The following is a 22,148-nucleotide window of genomic DNA, read 5'->3' as shown; positions in this document are numbered from 1 at the left end:
ACTGGCCCTGCGCGCTACCGCCAACTGCCGGAGCTCGCGCTGCCGTCGGCCAATCGGCTTCTTCCTGTCAGGCAGGGCGCGCGTGGCTGATGCTGTGAGCCAGGCGGAGTTTGGATTGCAGGGCGAAGTCTCTCTCGCCTTCGAAAAGGGAGGCGCGTAAAGGCAGTAGTGACAGCCACACGGTGGCCAGAAGCGACTTCGCCTCTCGCCCCTGAGCAGCCGCCGTCTCTCTCTCTCCCTCAGGAGCAGGAGGTGTCCCTCCTCGCCTCGGCCGCAGGCTCTCGGAGCATCCTGCTGAGCTTGGTCGCCCGGAGTCGCAGCTCCAGAGGGGCGGCATGCAGGTGAGACCCAGAAACGTCTGGTCTCCGTGAGGCTGAGGGAAGGGATGTTATTGCGTTTCTGTCCCACTCCTCTTAAAACCCCTGTGAGGTAGGCGCTAGCCTGAGCGTGGCCCCAACTGACCCATGAAGCCTATGGCTGAGTTTGGGACTTGGGCTAGAAAACTGTGCTTCAGATCCAGCACTGCTGCACTTGCACTGTTTCTGCCTCAGTCAGAGCAGAGAATTGGTTTTGGTCAGCTGTGTTTGTGCGATCACTGGAAAGCAAGGGAAAAAGCCCCTCCCATTAAATCTCTGAAGCCCTGCGGACTGAGGTAAAGCATCCGAAACAGGGCAACTTGTGACTTGGGAACCAAACGTCAGTCTCTTTGTATCGGTCCCTTGCAATGTTTGTATTCTGCCTTTGTGTTCACTCAGGAATATTCAGGACACCTTAGGGTACAAAGAAAGAATAAAGCAAGTATATACAGTGTTAGAAGCCCAGTCAAATGACTATGAAGCTAGTGGAGCTAACAAAAGAGAGGTGTCAGAATGCTTGGGGTGGGGACCTGAAGGTTTGCAGAAGTAGAAAATATATTGGGGTGATGGGAAACTAAACAACTCAATGAGGACGGAAGGACTGAGCATTAGTGGCCACAGAATCCCACTGATGGGGGGAGACAGAAAAACAGGGAGATTGAATATCCTGAAAGAAGGCATAGCTGGCTGAAACTCTGAAAAGGGATATTCTACACTGCAACATTTTGTGGCATCTCCCACTTGTATAGCTCTGAAGGGCACACTGGCTAATAATTATCAATTAATAATGCAGTCAGAAGACTCAGCAGATAATTAAATGCACTGAAGCAGAAAATCAGGACCAGAGTCCAAACTCGGCTACTACCCATGCCAAATGTTTGCTTAAAGTTTAACAACAGGAGTTTGAACTGGTGCATAAAAGTGAGCATGGAGGAAGCCAGACACATCTCCCTGGGCAGCAAATTGTCAATTCCTCATTTTCTTTTGGTGGGTTATGTCTCCGCTGTGACCATTTGAACCATTTTGCATTACCTGGATGTGACTTTGGGGCCCATAGTATATATGATTTCAGAAGATTAAGTCTAAGACCCAGGAGTTACAGGGAAATATCTACTTCTACAGGGTCTGTTACATAAAAATGTTGTGGAGACTTCATAAAGAAACCCTTTAACTTCCTTCTGGCCTTAGAAGTGGCTACCAGATATTGCTCTAGAATGAGCCACCTGCACAAACATGAAGCAACACTAGGAAAGCTGCACACATGGTTTTGTTCTTCTTTCTAGCCCCAAGCTAAAAGAAAAACCAAAAAAGCAAGTGCAGCATCTATCTATTTGAAGACTGGATGTGGATATTTCTCAACCATTAAGAGTCTGCAACTCTTTAGGACTAGGAGGGAATATGAGAAGTGTCAGGTGATGTTGTCACAGACTAATACTGTTGCAGTTGCATGACCAGTTCTTGATGACCTGGAATTAGTTATTTGTTGCTACAAGTGACCAAATGACTACTAAATTACAATACTGTTGAATGACTAACATACTGTTACCTACAGATAGGTAGCCGTGTTGGTCTGCCATAGTCAAGACAAAATAAAAAAATTCCTTCCAGTAGCACCTTAAAGACCAACTAAGTTAGTTCTAGGTATGAGCTTTCGTGTGCATGCACACTTCTTCAGTGTATCTGAAGAAGTGTGCATGCACACGAAAGCTCATACCTAGAACTAACTTAGTTGGTCTTTAAGGTGCTACTGGAAGGAATTTTTTTATTTTGTCTATACTGTTACCTACTTCGCCTTCATGTTCTAAAGACCTCCGAAGCACAGTAACTGGTGTGTCTGCCTCTGTTCTGTGGAACAGAATTCCTGTCAGGCTATGACAGACACCTGCTATCTGCATGTTTGGCTGTCTAATTAGTATTGTTTTTAAATTTATCTGTTATATTCTGTGTTTTTAGCTGTTTTTGTTGCATTTGTGCACCTGGTGACGTTTGTGGAAGTCATTGTAATAATAATGCTTTAGGATAAAGCAGGCTGGAAGTCTCAAAAAGTTAAATGGAAAATATATTGGGTACAACTTTAGACAAAGAGTGAACGTGTCAAAATTATGCTTTCATTGTTACATAAAACTCAGTTTTGATTCACAGCTGCTGCTCTTTCTGCTAATGTGGAGGAACAGTTTTTTCGTGGACGGCTAACAAATTCTACCAATGTAATGATTGTCTGTGGCATGACAGAAAGCATGGAAACTGAATGACCCCATCCTTCATATTTTTTGAAAGCAATATCAGGTGGTATTGCAAATACTAATGTATGCGTGTGCTAGTTACTTTTGTGTTCTGCCTTTTCACTCTGCTATTCAGAGGTGTTTGACATGGGAAATGCATGGGCTCAAGCATTATACACAGCTTGCATGTGTCTCTTGCAATAATTATTTTTTCAGATATTACAACAAAATCATGAATCACTGGTACAATTGCTTATAAGCACTTGTAGTGTCTGAAGCTGGTTGGACAGACATGAACTAGAAACTACCTCCATGTGGAAGGCTGTGCATATGAGAAACTTTTGTGATGTTTTCCTATTCTAGGGTTCAAAGAAGCTAGTGAACACAATTCTGGGTTGTGCAGACGATGCATTGGCTGGAACAGTGGCTTGTAATCCTCATCTCCAGATGCTGCATGGACACAGAGTAGCATTACGTGCTGACTTGGAGAATCTGCGGGGCAAAGTGGCACTTATTTCTGGAGGTGGTTCAGGACATGAGCCTGCACATGCAGGTTAGTGGGATCAAAGTTATGGGAGCTTTGAGTCTGGGGGAGAGAGTTTCAATCTGGTTTCCCTCACTTCACTTGACACTGGCATTTCATGAATACAAAGAGAAGAGGGCATCCTGTGATTCCATATTTCTGGACATCATGAACTGAAAACTTTTGTGCCACAGTTCTCCTGGCAGCTGTAGGACTCAGTTATTGGAGTTAAGATAAACAGCCACAGAACTAGTGTGTGAGCAAGATGCTCCCAAAGCAGATGCAATACCGCCATGCCTGTCTTCTTTCCTCAGGGTACATCGGGAAGGGAATGCTCACTGGAGTGGTAGCTGGTCCAGTATTCACTTCACCTGCAGTGGGTAGCATTTTAGCAGCAATTCGGGCTGTGAGGCAAGCTGGTGCAGGTATGGCATCATTTTTGGTAGATGAACATCTCTCTTGAGGGAGGAATATCACAGAATTCAAACCATCTCTCTTCTGTAGTTGGGACACTGCTAATAGTGAAGAACTATACTGGGGACCGTCTGAACTTTGGGCTGGCATTGGAACAAGCACGGGCAGAAGGGGCTACTGTGGAGATGGTGGTTATTGGTGACGACTGTGCCTTTACCAAACAGAAGAAGGCTGGCAGGAGAGGACTATGTGGCACAGTGTTAATACACAAGGTAGGAATCATCCATTCCCAAATTCAGAACCAACATTGTCATTGACTCAGGACCCCACTGTACAGTAGTATTACCAAAGTGCAAATAATGCTTTGAGGCCTAAGAATGTTGTAGAGTGTGAGGTGCCCATAGGCATTCCTCCCTGCATATTGTGCCTGAACTCCTAGCCACATAAAAGCATGATTCTTCACACAGCCATTCTTCTCCTTTAGTCCTGACACACCTGGCTTTGTCCCTGTAGTATGAAGTGAAGGAATGTATGCTAATCTGCTGTAATCCTTTTGTTGAGAAATCAAAGCAACATTTTTCCTTACAGTTGTTTATGTTTAGGTAGCTGGGGCTCTGTCTGAGGCAGGTTGTGGTCTGAGTGCAATTGCTCGCAAGGTTACTGCTGTTGCACACACAATGGGTAAGTGTTTAAGTAGCTCTCTTTGGGGGATAAGCATCTGGCCAAAGGCTACATTATTCTTTGACACTTGGCAAATCAAGCAGTCTAGCAAGGTCATGCTGGCTAAATTTATTATGCTGTCTTTTATAGGGTTTATGGTTTTGACATGCAGTGAATGTATTGAAGATTTAAAATTAAAGATCCCTGAAAGAAAGAGAGCCCCAATTTGGTTGGCTGAACCTTTGTGGTTAGTGTATAAGATTTGGACTCAGCATTCACCATCGCCTAGTTTAACCTCCCACACAGGATTGTTGTGAGGATTAAATGGGGAGAACCATATACACCACCTTCAGGTCATTGGAGGAAAAGGTGAGGTATAAGAACTTGAGATGGGTCAGATCAAAGACCTATCTGTCCAGCTATGTGGTCCCTAAGTTCCCAACCAGATGCCTTTGGGAATTCCATAAGCAGAACAGAGGTGCAATAAGACACTACTACTCATGATCTCTAATAACTGGTATTCCAAAACATGCTGCCTCTGATAATGCAGGTAAAATAGCTATCATGATTAGCAGCCATTGATAGCTTGATATAAGTTTAATTAATATGAACAAATAATGTTTCTGTAATTAGCAGGTGATCCTCAAGAGTGCACCTTTTAATCCAAAACTACATTGCAATATTGTAGTATCATTTAGAGTTGTGCATTGTAACCCAGGGCATAAGCAGAACATACACTTTTGTCTAATTTCTTGTACTGGTGCTGAAACATCTGTATGGAAGGTGGCATTTTCTTTTTGCACAGGCACCCTTGGAGTTAGTCTAACCCCCTGCAGTGTTCCTGGATCTAGACCTACCTTCCAGCTTGCTGATGATGAACTTGAGCTAGGCTTAGGTGAGGAATGTGTTTCCATCTACTTCTTTAGAATGTCCTCATGAGCATTGTCTCTTTGGGACTGCTTGCTGTTTGTTTTGGGACTCTGTCCATGCTCTGAGTTATTAGTTGTGACCAGTTCCATTCCATCATTGCAGGCATAGGAGTCAGTCTGAGGCACTATCGCCTATGATTCATGGGTATCCATTATCAGTCAGACACTAAAGGGCACAGATATGTTCTTTTACTATTTTTCTTTTGTGTGTAGCTTGAGTTCACTGGCTATATATCACTGACTAGCATGACTAGGATTTCATCAATTACTGCCCTTAAACTCAGTCATCTTCTATTTAGAAAGAAGATAGTCATGGCAGGTGCCATAACTGATATCTGCTATCTTGCTCTCTCTGTAGGAATCCATGGTGAAGCAGGTGTGCGCAGGATGAAGGTAAGTAGCCTGTCACCTTTTTGCTAATGAAGAAGTACAACCCTGCCCCCTTACACATGTCCTCTTCACAGATAACATCAGCAGATCAGGTTGTCAAAATCATGCTGGATCACATGACCAGTCACTCCAATGCTTCACGTGTGCGACTCAAGTCTGGTGAGTAACAATTTTGAGGCTGGCCTATATAATATTCCTTCAACTCTGAGGAATCTGGGAATATTTTTTTCTGTGGCTATTTTTCTATATCTGAGCTGTAATATATATACAGTACAATATATACAAAAATGCTTGTAAAATCACGTCATGTAGCGAGTTTCTGTTACAATATCAGCAATTGCTAGAATGGAGATTTACTGTGTGATTGGGCAGTCATTGATCAGTAGATCCAGATGTTAGCCCAGATGTAGGGAAATAGCCATGCAGAAGATTTTTATATCACCTTTTGCATATTTAGTGTGCAGATTAGTCTTCAATCTTACTTTGTTTTGGCTTTCAGGTGCTTCTGTAGTCTTGATGGTGAACAATTTGGGTGGGTTATCCTACCTTGAATTAAGTGTAGTGGCTGGGTCTGCTGTGCGTTGTCTTGGTAAGTTTCCCTTGTTAGAATATTGGTTAAGTGAGATTGTCTAATTCTGCACTGTGTAAAATTAAAAACTATGCAAAATTACATAAATGAGGCCTGTAAAATACCAGATTGCCTGAGATGAGAACAGAATTTGGAGCATGCTTAATTGTGCAAAACTAGCATTTAATGTTTAGAGTGATGCCTAGAAGTTTAGAATACTTAGGATGCAGATTATATGTAGTTGTTTCATAAAGCTCATCACATGTTACTTATTAGATCAGCTTTAGAAAAACTCATCTTTTCCAACACCCAAGGCGGGATGATTCAGCAGTAGAGCACATGCTGTCCAGACTAGTATGCCACAAGCTAAGAGTAGGTGCAGTGTGTAAAAAAAGAAAGAAAAAGAAAACATAGAACAAATGGCTTGAAATATAATGAAATAAATCACACACTAAAAAAACAGGGCACCAATCAGCTACTGGGGACAGTAGCTTCACAGTTCCAGATATGACAGCAGAACGTTGAAGCTTAATTTGGTGTATCTCCACCAAACATTATATCACTGTGGGACATCAGTATGCCATGTTCTGCAAGACGGGGATATATTGGGAAGAAACTTTATGATATCAGAGGATCACACAGATGTTCAGGAAATAAATGCACAATACCTTTCATCCATCTGGCTCCACCCTGGCAGAGATGTAATGTTCCTAATCATGCTTCTTAGTTTCTCTTGCTTCATCACTACAGAGAGCAGGGGCATCCATATTGCCCGAGTTTTTGTTGGCTCCTTTATGACTGCACTGGAAATGGCAGGTGTCTCCCTTACTCTTTTGCTTGTAGATGATGAGCTGTTGACTCTCATTGGTGAGTTCTTGAGATACCAGTTTTCTTCTCAAATTTGCAACATGAAAATAAGTTGTGACTTAATTGATCAGGGTGTGTGGGATGTGTGTGTATGTGGTATATATGTTGAAAATATGTATTACGTGTTGGAGGCTCATTTTCTTCCTGATAATGAGTACATTCTCTTTCCAATACAGATAAAATAGATAGTACAAATTACATTATTTCCCTTGATCCAAATGGCAGCATTTCCTGACAGTTTGACCGAATGTCTCCAGCTTCCTATAAGCCCAGTGATGACACACAATAACTCCAAAATAAATAAATTTGGACTTCTCATTAATAATATAAGTCCTGTCTTGTCAGACTGCCCAATTCTGTTATGTTGGGCTTGGTTATTTGGGGTTCATAGCCAGACTTTTGTGGCTTCTGCTAAGAAAAATGCTGATGGTTTTCAAGAGTCCATGTGTTGATGACTTCATGGATATGAACCAATGGTGTTGTGAAATAATCAGCAATTGTATATCACAGTCTTGTATTCCAAATTCTAGATTCCGACACTACAGCTGTTGCGTGGTCACAACCTGCCAAGGTGCATGTGTCAGGCCAGAAAAGAGTGAGAGAGTCAGTAGCACCCAAGGAAGAGGAGGAAGAGGAGTCTTTTCCATTTAGAGGTACAGGCTAAAGCATCATCTCTCTCTCTCTGAGAAATTTCTTGCCAGATTCATCCTGTCTGCTGAGACTGTGATTCTGGCTTTGTGATGGCAGAATGCCCTTCTCTCAAGAAGCATTGAGAGTGAACGTAATCTGGAGACACAAGCAGCACCAACAGGAGCCATTGTGTCCTGTTTGAAGGACTGGATGAGCAAAAGGCTGGTCAGGACAGTAGATGCCTTTTTGCCAGAAATGTTGGCTTCTGTTTTGCTTCACTCTTGTTCTCTCATTATATGTATGACATAGAAAACAAAAATCCTTTTATACCCCAGTTTCTTCATCTGTAAGTTAATGATAATGCATTCCTAGGTAGTAGTATTTGTAGCGTTTCTTTCTGCATATGCAAGCAATTGGATGTAGAATCACAGAATCATAGAGTTGGAAGAGACCACAAGGGCCATCGAGTCCAACCCCCTGCCAAGCAGGAAACACCATCAGAGCACTCCTGATATATGGTTGTCAAGCCTCTGCTTAAAGACCTCCAAAGAAGGAGACTCCACCACACTCCTTGGCAGCAAATTCCACTGTCGAACAGCTCTTACTGTCAGGAAGTTCTTCCTAATGTTTAGGTGGAATCTTCTTTCTTGTAGTTTGGAACCATTGCTCCATGTCCACTTTTCTGGAGCAGCAGAAAACAACCTTTCTCCCTCCTCTATGTGATATCCTTTTATATATTGGAACATGGCTATCATATCACCCCTTAACCTCCTCTTCTCCAGGCTAAACATGCCCAGCTCCCTTAGCCGTTCCTCATAAGGCATCGTTTCCAGGCCTTTGACCATTTTAGTTGCCCTCCTCTGGACACGTTCCAGTTTGTCAGTGTCCTTCTTGAACTGTGGTGCCCAGAACTGGACACAGTACTCCAGGTGAGGTCTGACCAGAGCAGAATACAGTGGCACTATTACTTCCCTTGATCTAGATGCTATACTCCTATTGATGCAGCCCAGAATTGCATTGGCTTTTTTAGCTGTGTTTATCTGTGAGCTTAAGGGACGCGGGTGGTGCTGTGGGTAAAACCTCAGCGCCTAGGACTTGCCCATCGCATGGTCGGCGGTTCGAATCCCCGCGGCAGGGTGTGCTCCCGTCGTTCGGTCCCAGCGCCTGCCAACCTAGCAGTTCGAAAGCACCCCCAGGTACAAGTAGATAAATAGGGACCGCTTACCAGCGGGAAGGTAAATTGCGTTTCCGTGTGCTGCTCTGGTGCCTGTTCACCAGCGCAGCTTCGTCACGCTGGCCACGTGACCCGGAAGTGTCTGCGGACAGCGCTGGCTCCCGGCCTATAGAGTGAGATGAGCGCACAACCCTAGAGTCTGGCAAGACTGGCCCGTACGGGCAGGGGTACCTTTACCTTTACCTTTATCTGTGAGCTTGCCTTTCTGTTTCTGCACCAGTTAATCCATGTATATTCATGATGACTTCAGCATAAAGTGACTTATACACATGACTGGGCCATCATAGATCAAATATCACATGCAGAATGTTTCATATTACTTTCAGTTACAGATAGGTAGCCGTGTTGGTCTGCCATAGTCAAAACAAAATAAAAGAAAAAAAATTCCTTCCAGTAGCACCTTAAAGACCAACTAAGTTAGTTCTAGGTATGAGCTATCATATCTGAAGAAGTGTGCATGCACACGATAGCTCATACCTAGAACTAACTTAGTTGGTCTTTAAGGTGCTACTGGAAGGAATTTTTTTTCTTTTATTTTGTTTCATATTACTTTATTCATTTCAAATACAGAACTCTTCAGCTGAATCATTACAGATTTTCAGCTGTTTCATAAGGTGCTAAGTAAACAAGTGATGAAAAAACCAGCATGAACTGAAATAGCCTGTTAATAAAGTAATATGTTTGGATAGAGTTTACCCTTACACTCACACATTATATGAAAGGGAAATGCATAGCAACATCAGTACTTGCTCTGTAAGACAAAACGTGAAACTGGGAGCATTTCCACTATTGAAATGAAATAGCTATTCCCATTTCGTTTAGCACCAGCCACCCCCTACATGAGAGCAGTTCTAGAGAAGGTGTGCAACACACTGCTGAACCTACAAGAGGAGCTCAATGATCTAGATCGGGCCGCAGGTGATGGAGACTGTGGCAGCACACATGCACGAGCTGCCAGAGGTTAGTGCCCTTCCAACAACTCCCTATTTTTGGAGCACATAACCTCAGCTTGTGTTCCATTATAGACTTGGGGTTGTAAGTTAAATGAATAAAGACACTGGTGTACTACTTTTCTGAAAAACAGAGAGAATATGAGCTGGATAGATTATATATGCTGTTTGATGATATGTTGATAAAAAGTGTGTTGGAGTCCACAGGGTTCCATCTTATCCCCTATGCTATTTAACATCTATATGAAGCCTCTGGGCCGTATTTCTGATTGTAGGTTATTTTAAATGTTTTTAATGTTGCACTTTAAATTGTTGTAAATCATCCTAGGGTGCTGAAGGGTGGGCAATAAATTAAAATAATAATAATATTGTTAAGCTAAAAAAGAGCAAAGAATATGCTGAAAGGTGCTAAATTTGTTCCGGTTCAGGAGGTAACAGAAGACTTGGTGGCCTACGTAAAATGCCTTCCTGAATCTTCCTGCTTCTAAAGGACTCTTCAGAGATGCCATAGATTGAATATGATAAAAAGGTGTTGGTGTAGGAAAACTATGTACTCTGACTGAAAAAGGTTGTTGAGATCTTTTCCCTTGATGCTTTAAATTACCATACTAATTGAGACATATCTTCAGAATTGCTTTATAGGCTTAGTCTTAGCTCTTTTTGGGACCTGTGTTGTTGAAAAATGCAATTGATTGCAAAATTAGTGAGGGCTCCTCCAGACATCCTTTTTATTGTATATTCATGATTATTTGTGTTCTTGATCCTAATAGAGTTGTCCCAAGCTTTGGGATGGTCATACTGCTTCAGTTCCAATCAGTGCATACATATCCTGTGCTGAAAACCTGTAGCTTTTTTTAACAAATGATTAAAATGTTCGTTTTTGTTCTTCTTTGTTGCATGATAGCCTCTCCAGACATCAGTAATGTGGTAGCATTGGAGAAGCATCACAGCAGAATAAATCCGCCATTTATGCACTATTACCGTGTTTAAAAACATTTTGCAGAATACACCTGCAATGAACACCAGTCTGGAGGGGCCCTTAGCCAGATGGGAGATTGTCAGTTTTAACCAGTGAGTGTTGTTTCCTCAGCAATCCAGGAATGGGTGGAGTCAAAACCTCTACCACCGTACCCCTCTCAGCTGCTCTCTGCCCTAGCAAAGTTACTGCTGGAGAAGATGGGGGGTTCTTCGGGGGCGGTGAGTGTTAAGAGAATTTGGATAACCTGTTTAAGGTTGCTCCTTGCTATTATGTAAGGGTGATTGGTACTACTAGAATTTGTGTGTGTAGTGGGAGAAGGAGCAACAGTTAGGAAAAAGTAGCAAATAAGTGTTTTTATTGCTGACACATATTCTTTAAAAATGTGGCTCATGTTAGGATACGGGGTGGGAGATGATCAGAATATTTTAAACACTTTCACATGGAGAAACTGGGATCTTCCTAGTTGTGAGACTTAAACTAGCCCTACAACAAGTAACTCTTTAGAGTGCAATACTGTTTCTCTTTCTCATCAATAAATGCTCTTTCAGTGAGAAATTAAGTTTTTAAATTATAATATCTAACATACAGAACCGGCATATTCTCATAACTTAAAAATTTAAGCTTTTACTAAATTGGAGCAAACTTGTATGCATCTAGTAGTTCCAAAATACACTGAAACTATTTCCACTGAGAAATTTAAATGTAGTCTATTCATGCAACAGACAGTTGTAGTAGAACAGACTGTGCTACTTCGGAGGTGGGGCACATTTTGGAAAGAAGTTCTAGCATAAAAGGAGTACGGTTAGGCTAATTTCTATTTACAAAATGTTTTTAGTGTAGAGAATCATGCACAAATGTGATCTCTTGCCTACAGTCAGAAGTGCTACAGTCCATTTTACTACCTCAGGAGTCTAGTCCATCTCATTCTGTTGTGTTTAGAGGTCAAAAGCTATCACAAAGGGAATTCATGAAGCAACAGTGTTGGACAATGGAGACACAGGTTTATATCCCCTTTTGTCTGATACTCAGTGGGTGCCTTTGTGGTTAGTTAGTCTCACAACATGGCAGATATGCAGATAGAAAAGATGTGTCATAGACCTTGGAACTAGGGTGGGCTGTAATAATTTGTTTTACTAGGGCCACTGAATTCTGATTTTGATCTGATAGCTCTTAGACTACCTTGACTATAGAAACTTTATTAAAAGGTTATTTGTTAAGATGCTTTTTGCTAAAAAGAAGTTCCATTCATCTTATTTTGTTAGATTTTATTGCGTTTTAAACGATTTTCTGCCTCAAGCTGTAGGAATAGATAAGGTGGAAATTGTAATATGCTAAAGAGAAACACTGCATTTGATTATTGTATTATTATTACCCTAGACTTTATCAGAGATGAAACCACTTTGTTTTCTTACAGCTCTATGGACTGTTTCTAACAGCAGCTGCTCAGCCCCTACGGACTGATGATGAATTGGCAACTTGGTCAGCGGCCGTGGATGCTGGTATTGATGCCATGATGCGGTGAGTGTGACCCTTACATGACTACAGCAGAGTAATTATACATGTGTTCCCCTGCTACTTCCATCTTTGCTATATGAGTGAGACTGTCTCTACAGTGGGAGGGATACACATGTGGATCCTATACTACTAACTGTATTCATCTGACAGGTATGGAGGAGCTGCACCTGGAGACAGAACTATGGTGAGTAATATGCCCTAGCACTGTCCTTCATTAAGGCCCCTTCCATTCCAGCTATTTGCTGCATATCTGCAGTGTCCCAGGAACTAATTTTAGGGGATATCTACACAATGTCATGCTTCAGTTGTTGCCTTGTTAATTCAGATTTACCGATAATACCAGCATAGATGCAAAAATTCCAAAGGTATGAGTTTGAATTTTTGGCAACAGTTTGTTTCTGGGGTGTTATAACACTTCTGAAGGTTGCTCCACTGCCATGCTGCCTCACTTGTGGTTTGGCATAGAAGGACTTGTGGTTTGGCATAGAAGGACAGATTAGAGAACTGGGCCAAAACAAACAAGATGAATTTTAACAGGGAGAAATGTAAAGTATTGCACTTGGGCAAAAAAATGTTTAGCAAACTTGGGCAAAAAAAATGAGAGGCACAAATACAAGATGGGTGACACCTGGCTTGAGAGCAGTACATGTGAAAAGGATCTAGGAGTCTTGGTTGACCACAAACTTGACATGAGCCAACAGTGTGACGTGGCAGCTAAAAAAAGCCAATGCAATTCTGGGCTGCATCAATAGGAGTATAGCATCTAGATCAAGGGAAGTAATAGTGCCACTGTATTCTGCTCTGGTCAGACCTCACCTGGAGTACTGTGTCCAGTTCTGGGCACCACAGTTCAAGAAGGACACTGACAAACTGGAACGTGTCCAGAGGAGGGCAACCAAAATGGTCAAAGGCCTGGAAACGATGCCTTATGAAGAACGGCTAAGGGAGCTGGGCATGTTTAGCCTGGAGAAGAGGAGGTTAAGGGGTGATATGATAGCCATGTTCCAATATATAAAAGGATGTCACATAGAGGAGGAAGAAAGGTTGTTTTCTGCTGCTCCAGAGAAGCGGACACGGAGCAATGGTTCCAAACTACAAGAAAGAAGATTCCACCTAAACATTAGGAAGAACCTCCTGACAGTAAGAGCTGTTCGACAGTGGAATTTGCTGCCAAGGAGTGTGGTGGAGTCTCCTTCTTTGGAGGTCTTTAAGCAGAGGCTTGACAACCATATGTCAGGAGTGTTCTGATGGTGTTTCCTGCTTGGCAGGGGGTTGGACTCGATGGCCCTTGTGGTCTCTTCCAACTCTATGATTCTATGATTCTATGACACACTTGAGTCATTGTATTTCAAGGAACAGCCATGGAAGGTTGTTACTCTTGCTTTGATGTGAAGTATGGAGAAAGGAGGGTCTGTGCTCGAAGAAAATGGGTACTCTCAGACATGGTGCAGATGGGATACCATGAATGCAAAAACACAAAATTCAGGAAGGTATGAGCAGTGTCATGCTATCCCATAAGAGCAGAATGAGAAGGGAAAGAAATCAGGAGAAGCACCTGAAATTTCTTCTTCTGCCATGGAGCTAGCTCAAGGCAAAGGTGACACCACTTGTTTTTTGGTTTTACAGTGGTGCCTCGCAAGACGAAAAGAATCCATTCCGCGATTCTCTTCGTCTAGCGGTTTTTTCGTCTTGCGAAGCAAGCCCATTGACAGCTTAGCGGATTAGCGCTATTAGCGGCTTAGCGGCTTTTAGCGGCTTTTCTGCTTAGCGGATAAGCAGATAAGCAGCTTAGCGGCCTAGAAAAAGGGGGGGGGGAGGAAAAAAAGTCGGAAAAACTTGCAAGACATTTCGTCTTGCGAAGCAAGCCCATAGGGAAATTCGTTTTGCGAAGCGCCTCCAAAACGGAAAACCCTTTTGTCTAGCGGGTTTTTCGTCTTGCGAGGCATTCGTCTTGCGGGGCACCACTGTACTTAGCAGTCATGGCTTACAGTCTTAACTATGGTTACTTTAGAATGCTTCACACATCTGCACATGCCAGACACTTGACACTAGAAATTAGTGTAGTGTTAGTTAGCACAATTTATCTAAACAATAGTTACCAACATTAACTTGCCTTGTCCAGAATGTATGGAATATTTCCCATAACATTCAGTTTCAGCAAACATTTCCAGGTGTTCAAGGTTCAGATAGGAGACTATCCCTGTCAAGATAATGACTGTCCATAACTAGCCCTGATAGAGCTATTGTCCTCTTAATTATTCTTTGTCTCTTTGCTAGCTGGATTCACTCTGTGCTGCTGCTGAGCAGCTCAGAGCTCTGAAGAACCCACAGACTAATCCACTGAAGGTTCTGACCAAAGCTGTAGAAGTGAGTATGTTAATGTACCTACAACCCAAAGTGTAAACAACAACAACACCCTTTTGCATCATTTAGGAAGATGAGAGCAGGGAACTATAAGCAAGTTTTCTCAGGTTATAGATATGTAGTATATGTCCCATATCTGTAGTTCTGTGTATTCTCATATTGTCTAATCAGCATAAGTCTTATTATCAGGCACACAGTATCTATTTCACTAATAGTCCATCTGCAATCTGAAAAATTACCAAACACTTAAAATCATTAGGCAAAATCCTAAAGTGGTTTGTTTGCAGCATTAGGACTAAAAGGCATCACATCACAACAGAAATGGGGAGGACTAGTGTCCAGATGAGGGATTATGGTTTCAAATTTAGAAGCATATGAAAGCTTTTGGTGGTATCTATCTACTCTTAATTCCTTGCAAATGGTGAGCACATAGGTATCTGTTTCTCCTCTTACAATGTCTTGCTTTTTTCTGCAGGAGGCAGAGGCTGCTGCTGAGTCTACAAAACATATGGAAGCAGCTGCAGGCAGGGCCAGTTACATTGGCTCATCCCGCCTAAATCGACCAGACCCTGGAGCTGTAGCAGCTGCAGCTATTCTTCGTGCAGTGATGGAAGGATTGCAGGTTAAAACAATTTAATTTAGTGGTGATTAATTTATTGTATATATTTATAAAAGTATATACAGTGGTGCCCCGCAAGACGAATGCCTCGCAAGACGGAAAACTCACTAGACGAGTTTTCCGTTTTGGAGGTGCTTTGTAAAACGAATTTCCTGTGGGCTTGCTTCGCAAGACGAAAATGTCTTGTGAGTTCCTGCGGGTTTTTTTTTCCTTTCCCCCCCTTTTCTAAGCCGCTAAGCCGCTTATCTGCTTATCCGATAAGCCGCTAAAAGCAGCTAAAAGCCGCTAAACCGCTAATAGCGCTAATCCGCTAATCCGTCAATGGGCTTGCTTCGCAAGACGAAAAAACCGCTAGACGAAGAGAATCGTGGAACGGATTCTTTTCGTCTTGCGAGGCACCACTGTACCACTAAATCCCAAAACATATCAAAGCGATTTCCAACATTTAAAAAGCAAATATAAAAACTAATTTAAAAGAAAAAGAAGTTAAAAACAAGCATAAATAAACCATGGTGGAAGATGAACTCTTAATTGTCTGCATAAGCCTGGTGAAATAAAAAGGTTTTCAGCAGGCATTTAGAAGATGGCACAGAAGGTGCCTGCTGAAACTCTCTTGGCAGAGTATTCCAAAGGACTGGGCCAATGACACTAAGGGTTTGGTTTCTCATTGTTGTCAAATGAGCCTCACCAACTCAGGGAACACTCCTGCTGCTAATCTCAAAGGGATATAAAGGTTCAGGCGATCCCTGAGGTACCCTGGACCTAAGTTGTAGTGAAGCAGGCTAGGAGATTATTCTGCTGCCTCTATTGTATCCTCGAAGAGCCATGCAGCAGAATTGTTTTGAGTGTTCCAGAGTATGGTTGTACCAGAAGTTGGCAGCATGCTGTGAGCCATTTGCACAATGCTTTGGGGATAAAATCACACAGCTCTGTAGTGCCTTGGATGTCACTGTTACTGCAACTCTAGTTGAGGTGCCCCTTGCAGTACTCTGTGGGGTCAATTTCAATTTATATGGCTTGATGATGTGGACAGAACTCTTACAGTGATGCGACCAGCTTCTTGCTCGACTGCCCATCCTGACTGGCAAAAGCTGGTTGGGAGGGGTCCTGGGTGCAGTGATACCTCCTTCCTTTGATTTAGCTCATAATTCAAGACTTGCTAAAATGTTGAATCACCATTCCTCTCCTGTGCAGGGCTCTCCATTGAATCGAAGTAGCTTCAGAATGGCAACATGATGTTCTTATAGTACCTTGCTTCTAATACTTCAGGCTCAAGAGCATCCTTGCAGTGAATAGTATCTGGTGTTTCTGTAACCCCATGCATAAGTACAGGTCTATGCTTTATATTCTTAGTTTTGAGATCATTACTTTGTACTTTATGAAATTTGGCTGTAATAAAGAGTCCTATCTTTGCAGTTGCTTGTGTTGTCACTCTGCTGCTTCATAATTTTTGCAGCAATACCTCCCCACTTAGGAGCTGTTCCTGAAGATCTTTGATTAAAGCCATGCATTGATAACATTTAACAAAACAGGAAGTTTGTACATCTGTTACTCAGCTATGCTGACTGAGTTTTCTAGACACCACCCTGCTGATGAAGCCAGGGTGGGCTTTTTTCATAACAGAAGAGAGCTGTGATTTAGATAAATCTGCGGCGGATAAGATGGCTATTAGTCATGATGACCATAATACCTCCAGTATCAGAGATAGTGCCTCTGAATAGCAGGGGCTGGGGATCACAAGCTGGAAAGTATGGCTGTTCCCAGGTCCACAGCACTGGACTAGATGGGTCTTTAGTCTGATCCAGCAGGCTTTTCTTATGTTAGTATGTTAATGGTGGGTACGGCTAGAGGCAAAAGTAAGCAGAGCAATGGATTTTGGACACATTTTGTTTACATTATGGACACACAACTGTCAGAGGTTTCTACCCATACACCCTCTCCATCCAGGTAAACAAGAGAAAGCATTATCTTAGTTCAAGGACACACTCCAGCTAGGAAAAGCACTCAAGGAGAGCATGGATCAAGGCTGGTGATGAGACATGGCCAAGGGAGATGCTTCCATTTGGCTCCTGGCCCTGAGGTTCCCTAGCCCTCTATACAAAGAGGATGCTCCTTTGAAACTACATTTTGTAGAGAAAAACTGTTTCATGGGAATAGATAAGCTCATATTTGACTTGGGCTAATCACTGTCCTCAATAAACCAGGTTTGTACTAGTGGCAGTAACTAAGGAGAATGAGATGTGCACACATATATACCCAAGTAGGAAAACAGAAATATTCAGACCTTAGAAATATTGCACCTTTTCAAATGTTCATTCTTAGCTTGCTAAATTACTTCCATGTGTGCAACAGTCCTGATAATTTTATACTTATACTGATAAGTTTATACTCCTGTTTCCTGTTGTATCTCAAAAGGGGGAACAGTGGCTTAATATCTAGTTGACAAATACTGGAATAATGCAACTCAGTCAATTTCTTCATAGAAAGCTTACCTGATATTGAATGGCTTGTCTAGGCAAGGAGAAATGGTATTAGAATTATACTACGGAGCTAATCACTACATTTGCAAAGAACATTTGTCAAGAAGCAGATCACTGAATGGAACTTTCTAAACAGCATTAAGGCTTCAATCCTAACCCTGCTTACCTAAGAGTAATCCCTGTTCAGATCTATAGGATTTATTGGTCTGTAGACATGGTTAGGATTGCACTGCAAGACCATATACTGGTCTCATGTTGCTTCCAAATCACCTCTTTTGGAGCTTTCATCCACATCTTACATGATATCCACTGTTCCTGAGCATTTATTTGCCAGGAGGTTGTACTATGTTGCTCAAGCAAGTGTTACGTTATAGGACATTTCCTCCTTTTCTTGCCACAAAAATTCCAACTTGGGGGTGGAAGCGTGTTGATATATACGGCAATGTACAAAATATAGTAAACATTAAAAGTGAATTTGGTGCTCTCGCACAACCCCGCCCACAAAATAGCAACACTGCTGAAGTGCTATTAGTACTTTTAAGGTAAAAATGCCAAACAACAGTTTTAGACAAGAGACTGAGTACTCTGCTCCACCCCCCCCCCCTTTTCTTTTTGTCTAGGAATAGAAGAGAAGACTAGGCATGCCCCAACCCTTACCTAGCCAAGGTTGTCTCCAGGTGACCTGTGTATTGAACATTCAATTTCCTTGCACAATGCATCAAGCATGTGTTATCCCACCCTTTCCAGTGCTTTTCCCTATTACTTTCATTATCACAAAAGTATGATTGGGGTGGAAAGGTTTGTGGTCATGCTGTATCAAATTAACTTTAATTGCACAAACCTAGTTTTCAATTCCCCCTGAATATAGCAACAGCATTCTCTACTGTTTGCCATTAGGTTAAAATACAGGGGCAGCATGTACAAGAGTTCTGAAACACATTTGAAACCAAGAGAAGAAGAAATCATTGCATGTTTTAGAAAGGTGGCAAGAATGAGACTTAGGAGGAGCTGTTGATGACTGAAAGAGTATTATGTATGTTTATGGATGGGTCTGGGGTGGTAGGGAGAATTATTTCACCAATCAGCGTATATTAGACTGTGATGGCCTTTTACCAGTTCTAACAGACTGAAATCTACCAAAAAAAAAAAGCAGGCACCACATGCTGGGAATAACTAAGCCAGATACCAGTGCTCTGAATCAGGTGATATCAGTAAGTGTTATTCAAGTGCAAATTTAGCTTCATGCCAAGAAATAGTTCTCAGCCAGGAAGAGACCATTTCCCACTGCTTGTTTCGGTATGGGATGGAATCTTTATGTGGTTAACCGTGGAGAAAGCAATCTGTCTTTCATAAGCACCCTCAAACACTACTGACATTATAGTACATAGTTTATAGTTCCAAAAATGACAGATGAGGTGACTCAGCAAAACAAGATATATATCAGAGAAGTCACAAGTATCATATAAATGCTTGGCCTTGAACTAGGAGAGCTAATCTCATACCTAGTTACTAGAATGGCAGGATCGAAATCTCTATATAAAAATTTAAATAATGACTTGTCAGCTTATGTCAGGCTAGTTGAAGATGAGCTGTTTAGTAAGAATGCTGGAAAAAGGGATGTGGTAAAACATAGTTCTAGAATAATTCAAACATCGTCCTGAATATCACTTTCTAATTTGTACCTCTATATATTCTATGTTGCCATGGGAGGGGGGGGAATGGCTCCCCTCCCCAAAAGAAGGTTATGTTCATTTGTTACTGGAAAAGTAAGCAGATCACTGATCAGAAGGTCGGCAGTTCGAATCCCCGCGACGGGGTGAGCTCCCATTGCTCGGCCCTGCTCCTGCCAACCTAGCAGTTTGAAAGCATGAAGTGCAAGTAGATAAATAGGTACCGCTCCAGCAGGAAGGTAAACGGTGTTTCCGTGTGCTGCTCTGGTTCACCAGAAGCGGCTTAGTCATGCTGGCCACATGACCCAAAAGCTGTACGCCGGCTCCCTCGGCCAATAAAGCGAGAGGAGCGCCGCAACCCCAGAGTTGTCTGTGACTGGACCTAATGGTCAGGGGTCCCTTTACCTTTACTTTACAGGAAGTATTTAGGAGGATATAATAAAAACATAAACGCATGACATCTTGAAAAAGCGGTGTGCATTCTGCAGACTAGACAAGGCATCCCAATACATATTATGCATTGGCTGCTACCAATGTAGAATCACCAAGAAGTAGCCTCATGTGAGAGCAAGGCCAAAGTGTCCTTCGCTTTGACAGATGACCCAGATGTATTAAGGAACTCTTACTAGGTGGTAGCTGCAACAAAGAAAAAAGGAAGGCATAACCCTTTGTGTAGCACCAGTGGAGGTATGAATCAGGGCACTGCCCCACCAGTCCCAGTCTGCCCCCAGTCAGCCCCAAATGCCTGCCATCCTACTTTAGCATCCAGACCATGGATTGGTCCTGGCTGCCTTAGTCTCAGTCTTGCTTCTACAACTCAGCAGAGAGGAGGGTGGCTCTGGTTCTATCTTTAACTTTCTATCCTACCAGTCACCATGGTGTACCAGAGTCCTATGGTAGAAATATATGTGCTGCGTATGTGTGTCTACCAACAAAATAAACTACAGAGCTAATCTAACGATGAGTGAAAACAAAATGAATGGGGTTGATAGAATGACTCCAACTAGAAAGATAACAATGGTACATTGAATGGCAATATTGTTGTTAGCCGCTCTGAGCCCAGCTTCGGCTGGGGAGGGCGGGATATAAATAAAATTTTATTATTATTATTATTATTGTCCTTGCTTATAGATCATGGCACACACTGGCTGCTTCCCTAAGAGGCTTTCAGTATATGTGTTCATTATGCCTTCTCTGAAGCTTTTAATGTGTATTTGGTATGCCTCCACCATGCAGTTTTACAGGGCATCTGGATGTACGCCAAGTATAATCATCCCATGCTTTCCCATTGCTTCTTCCACCTTTTTTCTTACTGTTAAAGAGGGAAAGAACAGAAGTGCACAGCAATCTCCTTTCAGTTGTGCACAGGAAAAGTCACATCTGAACCACACTGGGAGTTGTTTTCCCTGAGGAAGGTTGCTGACATGTTGGAGATGACTTTTCCTTTCTCTAAGGCCTGCCATGTACTTCTGGTTAAAAATCATTTCATGTCCTACACCCCAACTCCTTTCTACCAGCTTTCAGTCTTAATAAATTGTTCCCTAGAATGAGGTTTCTTCAACCTACACACTTCAGTTAGCTATTTTATTAGTAAACTGCATTAAGATAGTGCTAACTTCCAAGTACCAAGGTGTAGGTTTCAGCAGTAATCCTGCAGGGCCACAATCCTCCAGCCCCTGTGCTGCAGACACTATTAAAAACATTTAACAATTGTGCTGTGGTAAAATACTGCAACCAATAAGCAAGGGGGCGGGGAATCGATTTAGCATGCTTTCTAGCTGGGTTGTTGAACTGGCTACACTGGATTGTCCAATTAGATCTGGTTGTAAAATTGACTGAAGTAGAGATTAGTCATTCTCAAGTGAAATCCACGGGATTTAGAGCCTGATCTCTAATGATGTTTACTTGGAAGTAAGCTGTAAGCACTCTTTTTTACTTCTTAAGTTTTTTGCAATTGTGCTAATTGTGTAAACACATTCACACAGGAGGGCACACAAAGCAGGGGGTTAAAATGGTGCTAAGAAGCACCGGCTTCAAAATGTGAGGAAAAGGAGACATGTGACAGCCAACCAACAGGTGAAGAAACAGAAGGATATAACCTTCTCCATACAGTTATGTCATGCCCACCATGTGGACAAACTATAATGAGATGCAGACACTGCATCAGAGCACCAAAGGCAGGTGGATAATCGGTTGCAATTCTGCTTATAATGGGAGTCATGATTGATAGCAGTAGGAGACCCTCATCTGGACACACTCATTGAAACTCCATCCCTTTAAGAAGATGGATGAGTAATGGTAAGGCCGCAGACACCTTCAGAATTGTGCTGTTTTTCTGTTCTTAAAGGTAAAGGTAAAGGTACCCCTGCCCGTACGGGCCAGTCTTGACAGACTCTGGGGTTGTGCGCCCATCTCACTTAAGAGGCCAGGGGCCAGCGCTGTCCGGAGACACTTCCGGGTCACGTGGCCAGCGTGACATCGCTGCTCTGGCCAGAGCCAGAGCCGCACACGGAAACGCCGTTTACCTTCCCGCTGGTAGGTAAAAGGTAAAGGTACCCCTGCCCGTAGGGGCCAGTCTTGCCAGACTCTGGGGTTGTGCGCCCATCTCACTTAAGAGGCCAGGGGCCAGCGCTGTCCGGAGACACTTCCGGGTCACGTGGCCAGTGTGACATCGCTGCTCTGGCCAGAGCCAGAGCCAGAGCCGCACACGGAAACGCCGTTTACCTTCCCGCTGGTAAGCGGTCCCTATTTATCTACTTGCACCCGGAGGTGCTTTCG

At 42.7% G+C, this 22,148-nt stretch overlaps 1 protein-coding gene across 2 annotated transcripts; it reads left to right on the top strand.

Moving 5' to 3' along the window:
* Positions 1-59: 59 nt before the first annotated feature.
* Positions 60-16,633, top strand: TKFC (triokinase and FMN cyclase). Of its 2 annotated transcripts, XM_079956391.1 has the most exons (19): positions 60-341; positions 1,640-1,768; positions 2,942-3,131; positions 3,416-3,526; positions 3,606-3,787; positions 4,118-4,196; positions 4,981-5,070; positions 5,463-5,497; positions 5,569-5,653; positions 5,994-6,083; positions 6,813-6,929; positions 7,460-7,582; positions 9,616-9,753; positions 10,834-10,940; positions 12,137-12,240; positions 12,388-12,421; positions 14,515-14,604; positions 15,077-15,223; positions 16,415-16,633. In XM_079956391.1, the coding sequence occupies exons 1-19, from the start codon at positions 336-338 to the stop codon at positions 16,454-16,456; spliced, it is 1,899 nt and encodes a 632-aa protein (XP_079812517.1). In that variant the 5' UTR covers positions 60-335; the 3' UTR covers positions 16,457-16,633. The 2 variants fall into 2 exon arrangements, with proteins under 2 accessions (XP_079812517.1, XP_079812518.1); XM_079956392.1 differs by lacking the exon at positions 1,640-1,768.
* Positions 16,634-22,148: the final 5,515 nt, after the last annotated feature.

The sequence above is a fragment of the Podarcis cretensis genome (genome assembly GCF_951804945.1).
Source record: "Podarcis cretensis genome assembly, chromosome: 1".
In the NCBI taxonomy this organism is placed as follows: domain Eukaryota; kingdom Metazoa; phylum Chordata; class Lepidosauria; order Squamata; family Lacertidae; genus Podarcis; species Podarcis cretensis.
This window is presented reverse-complemented; position numbering and strand designations above follow the sequence as displayed.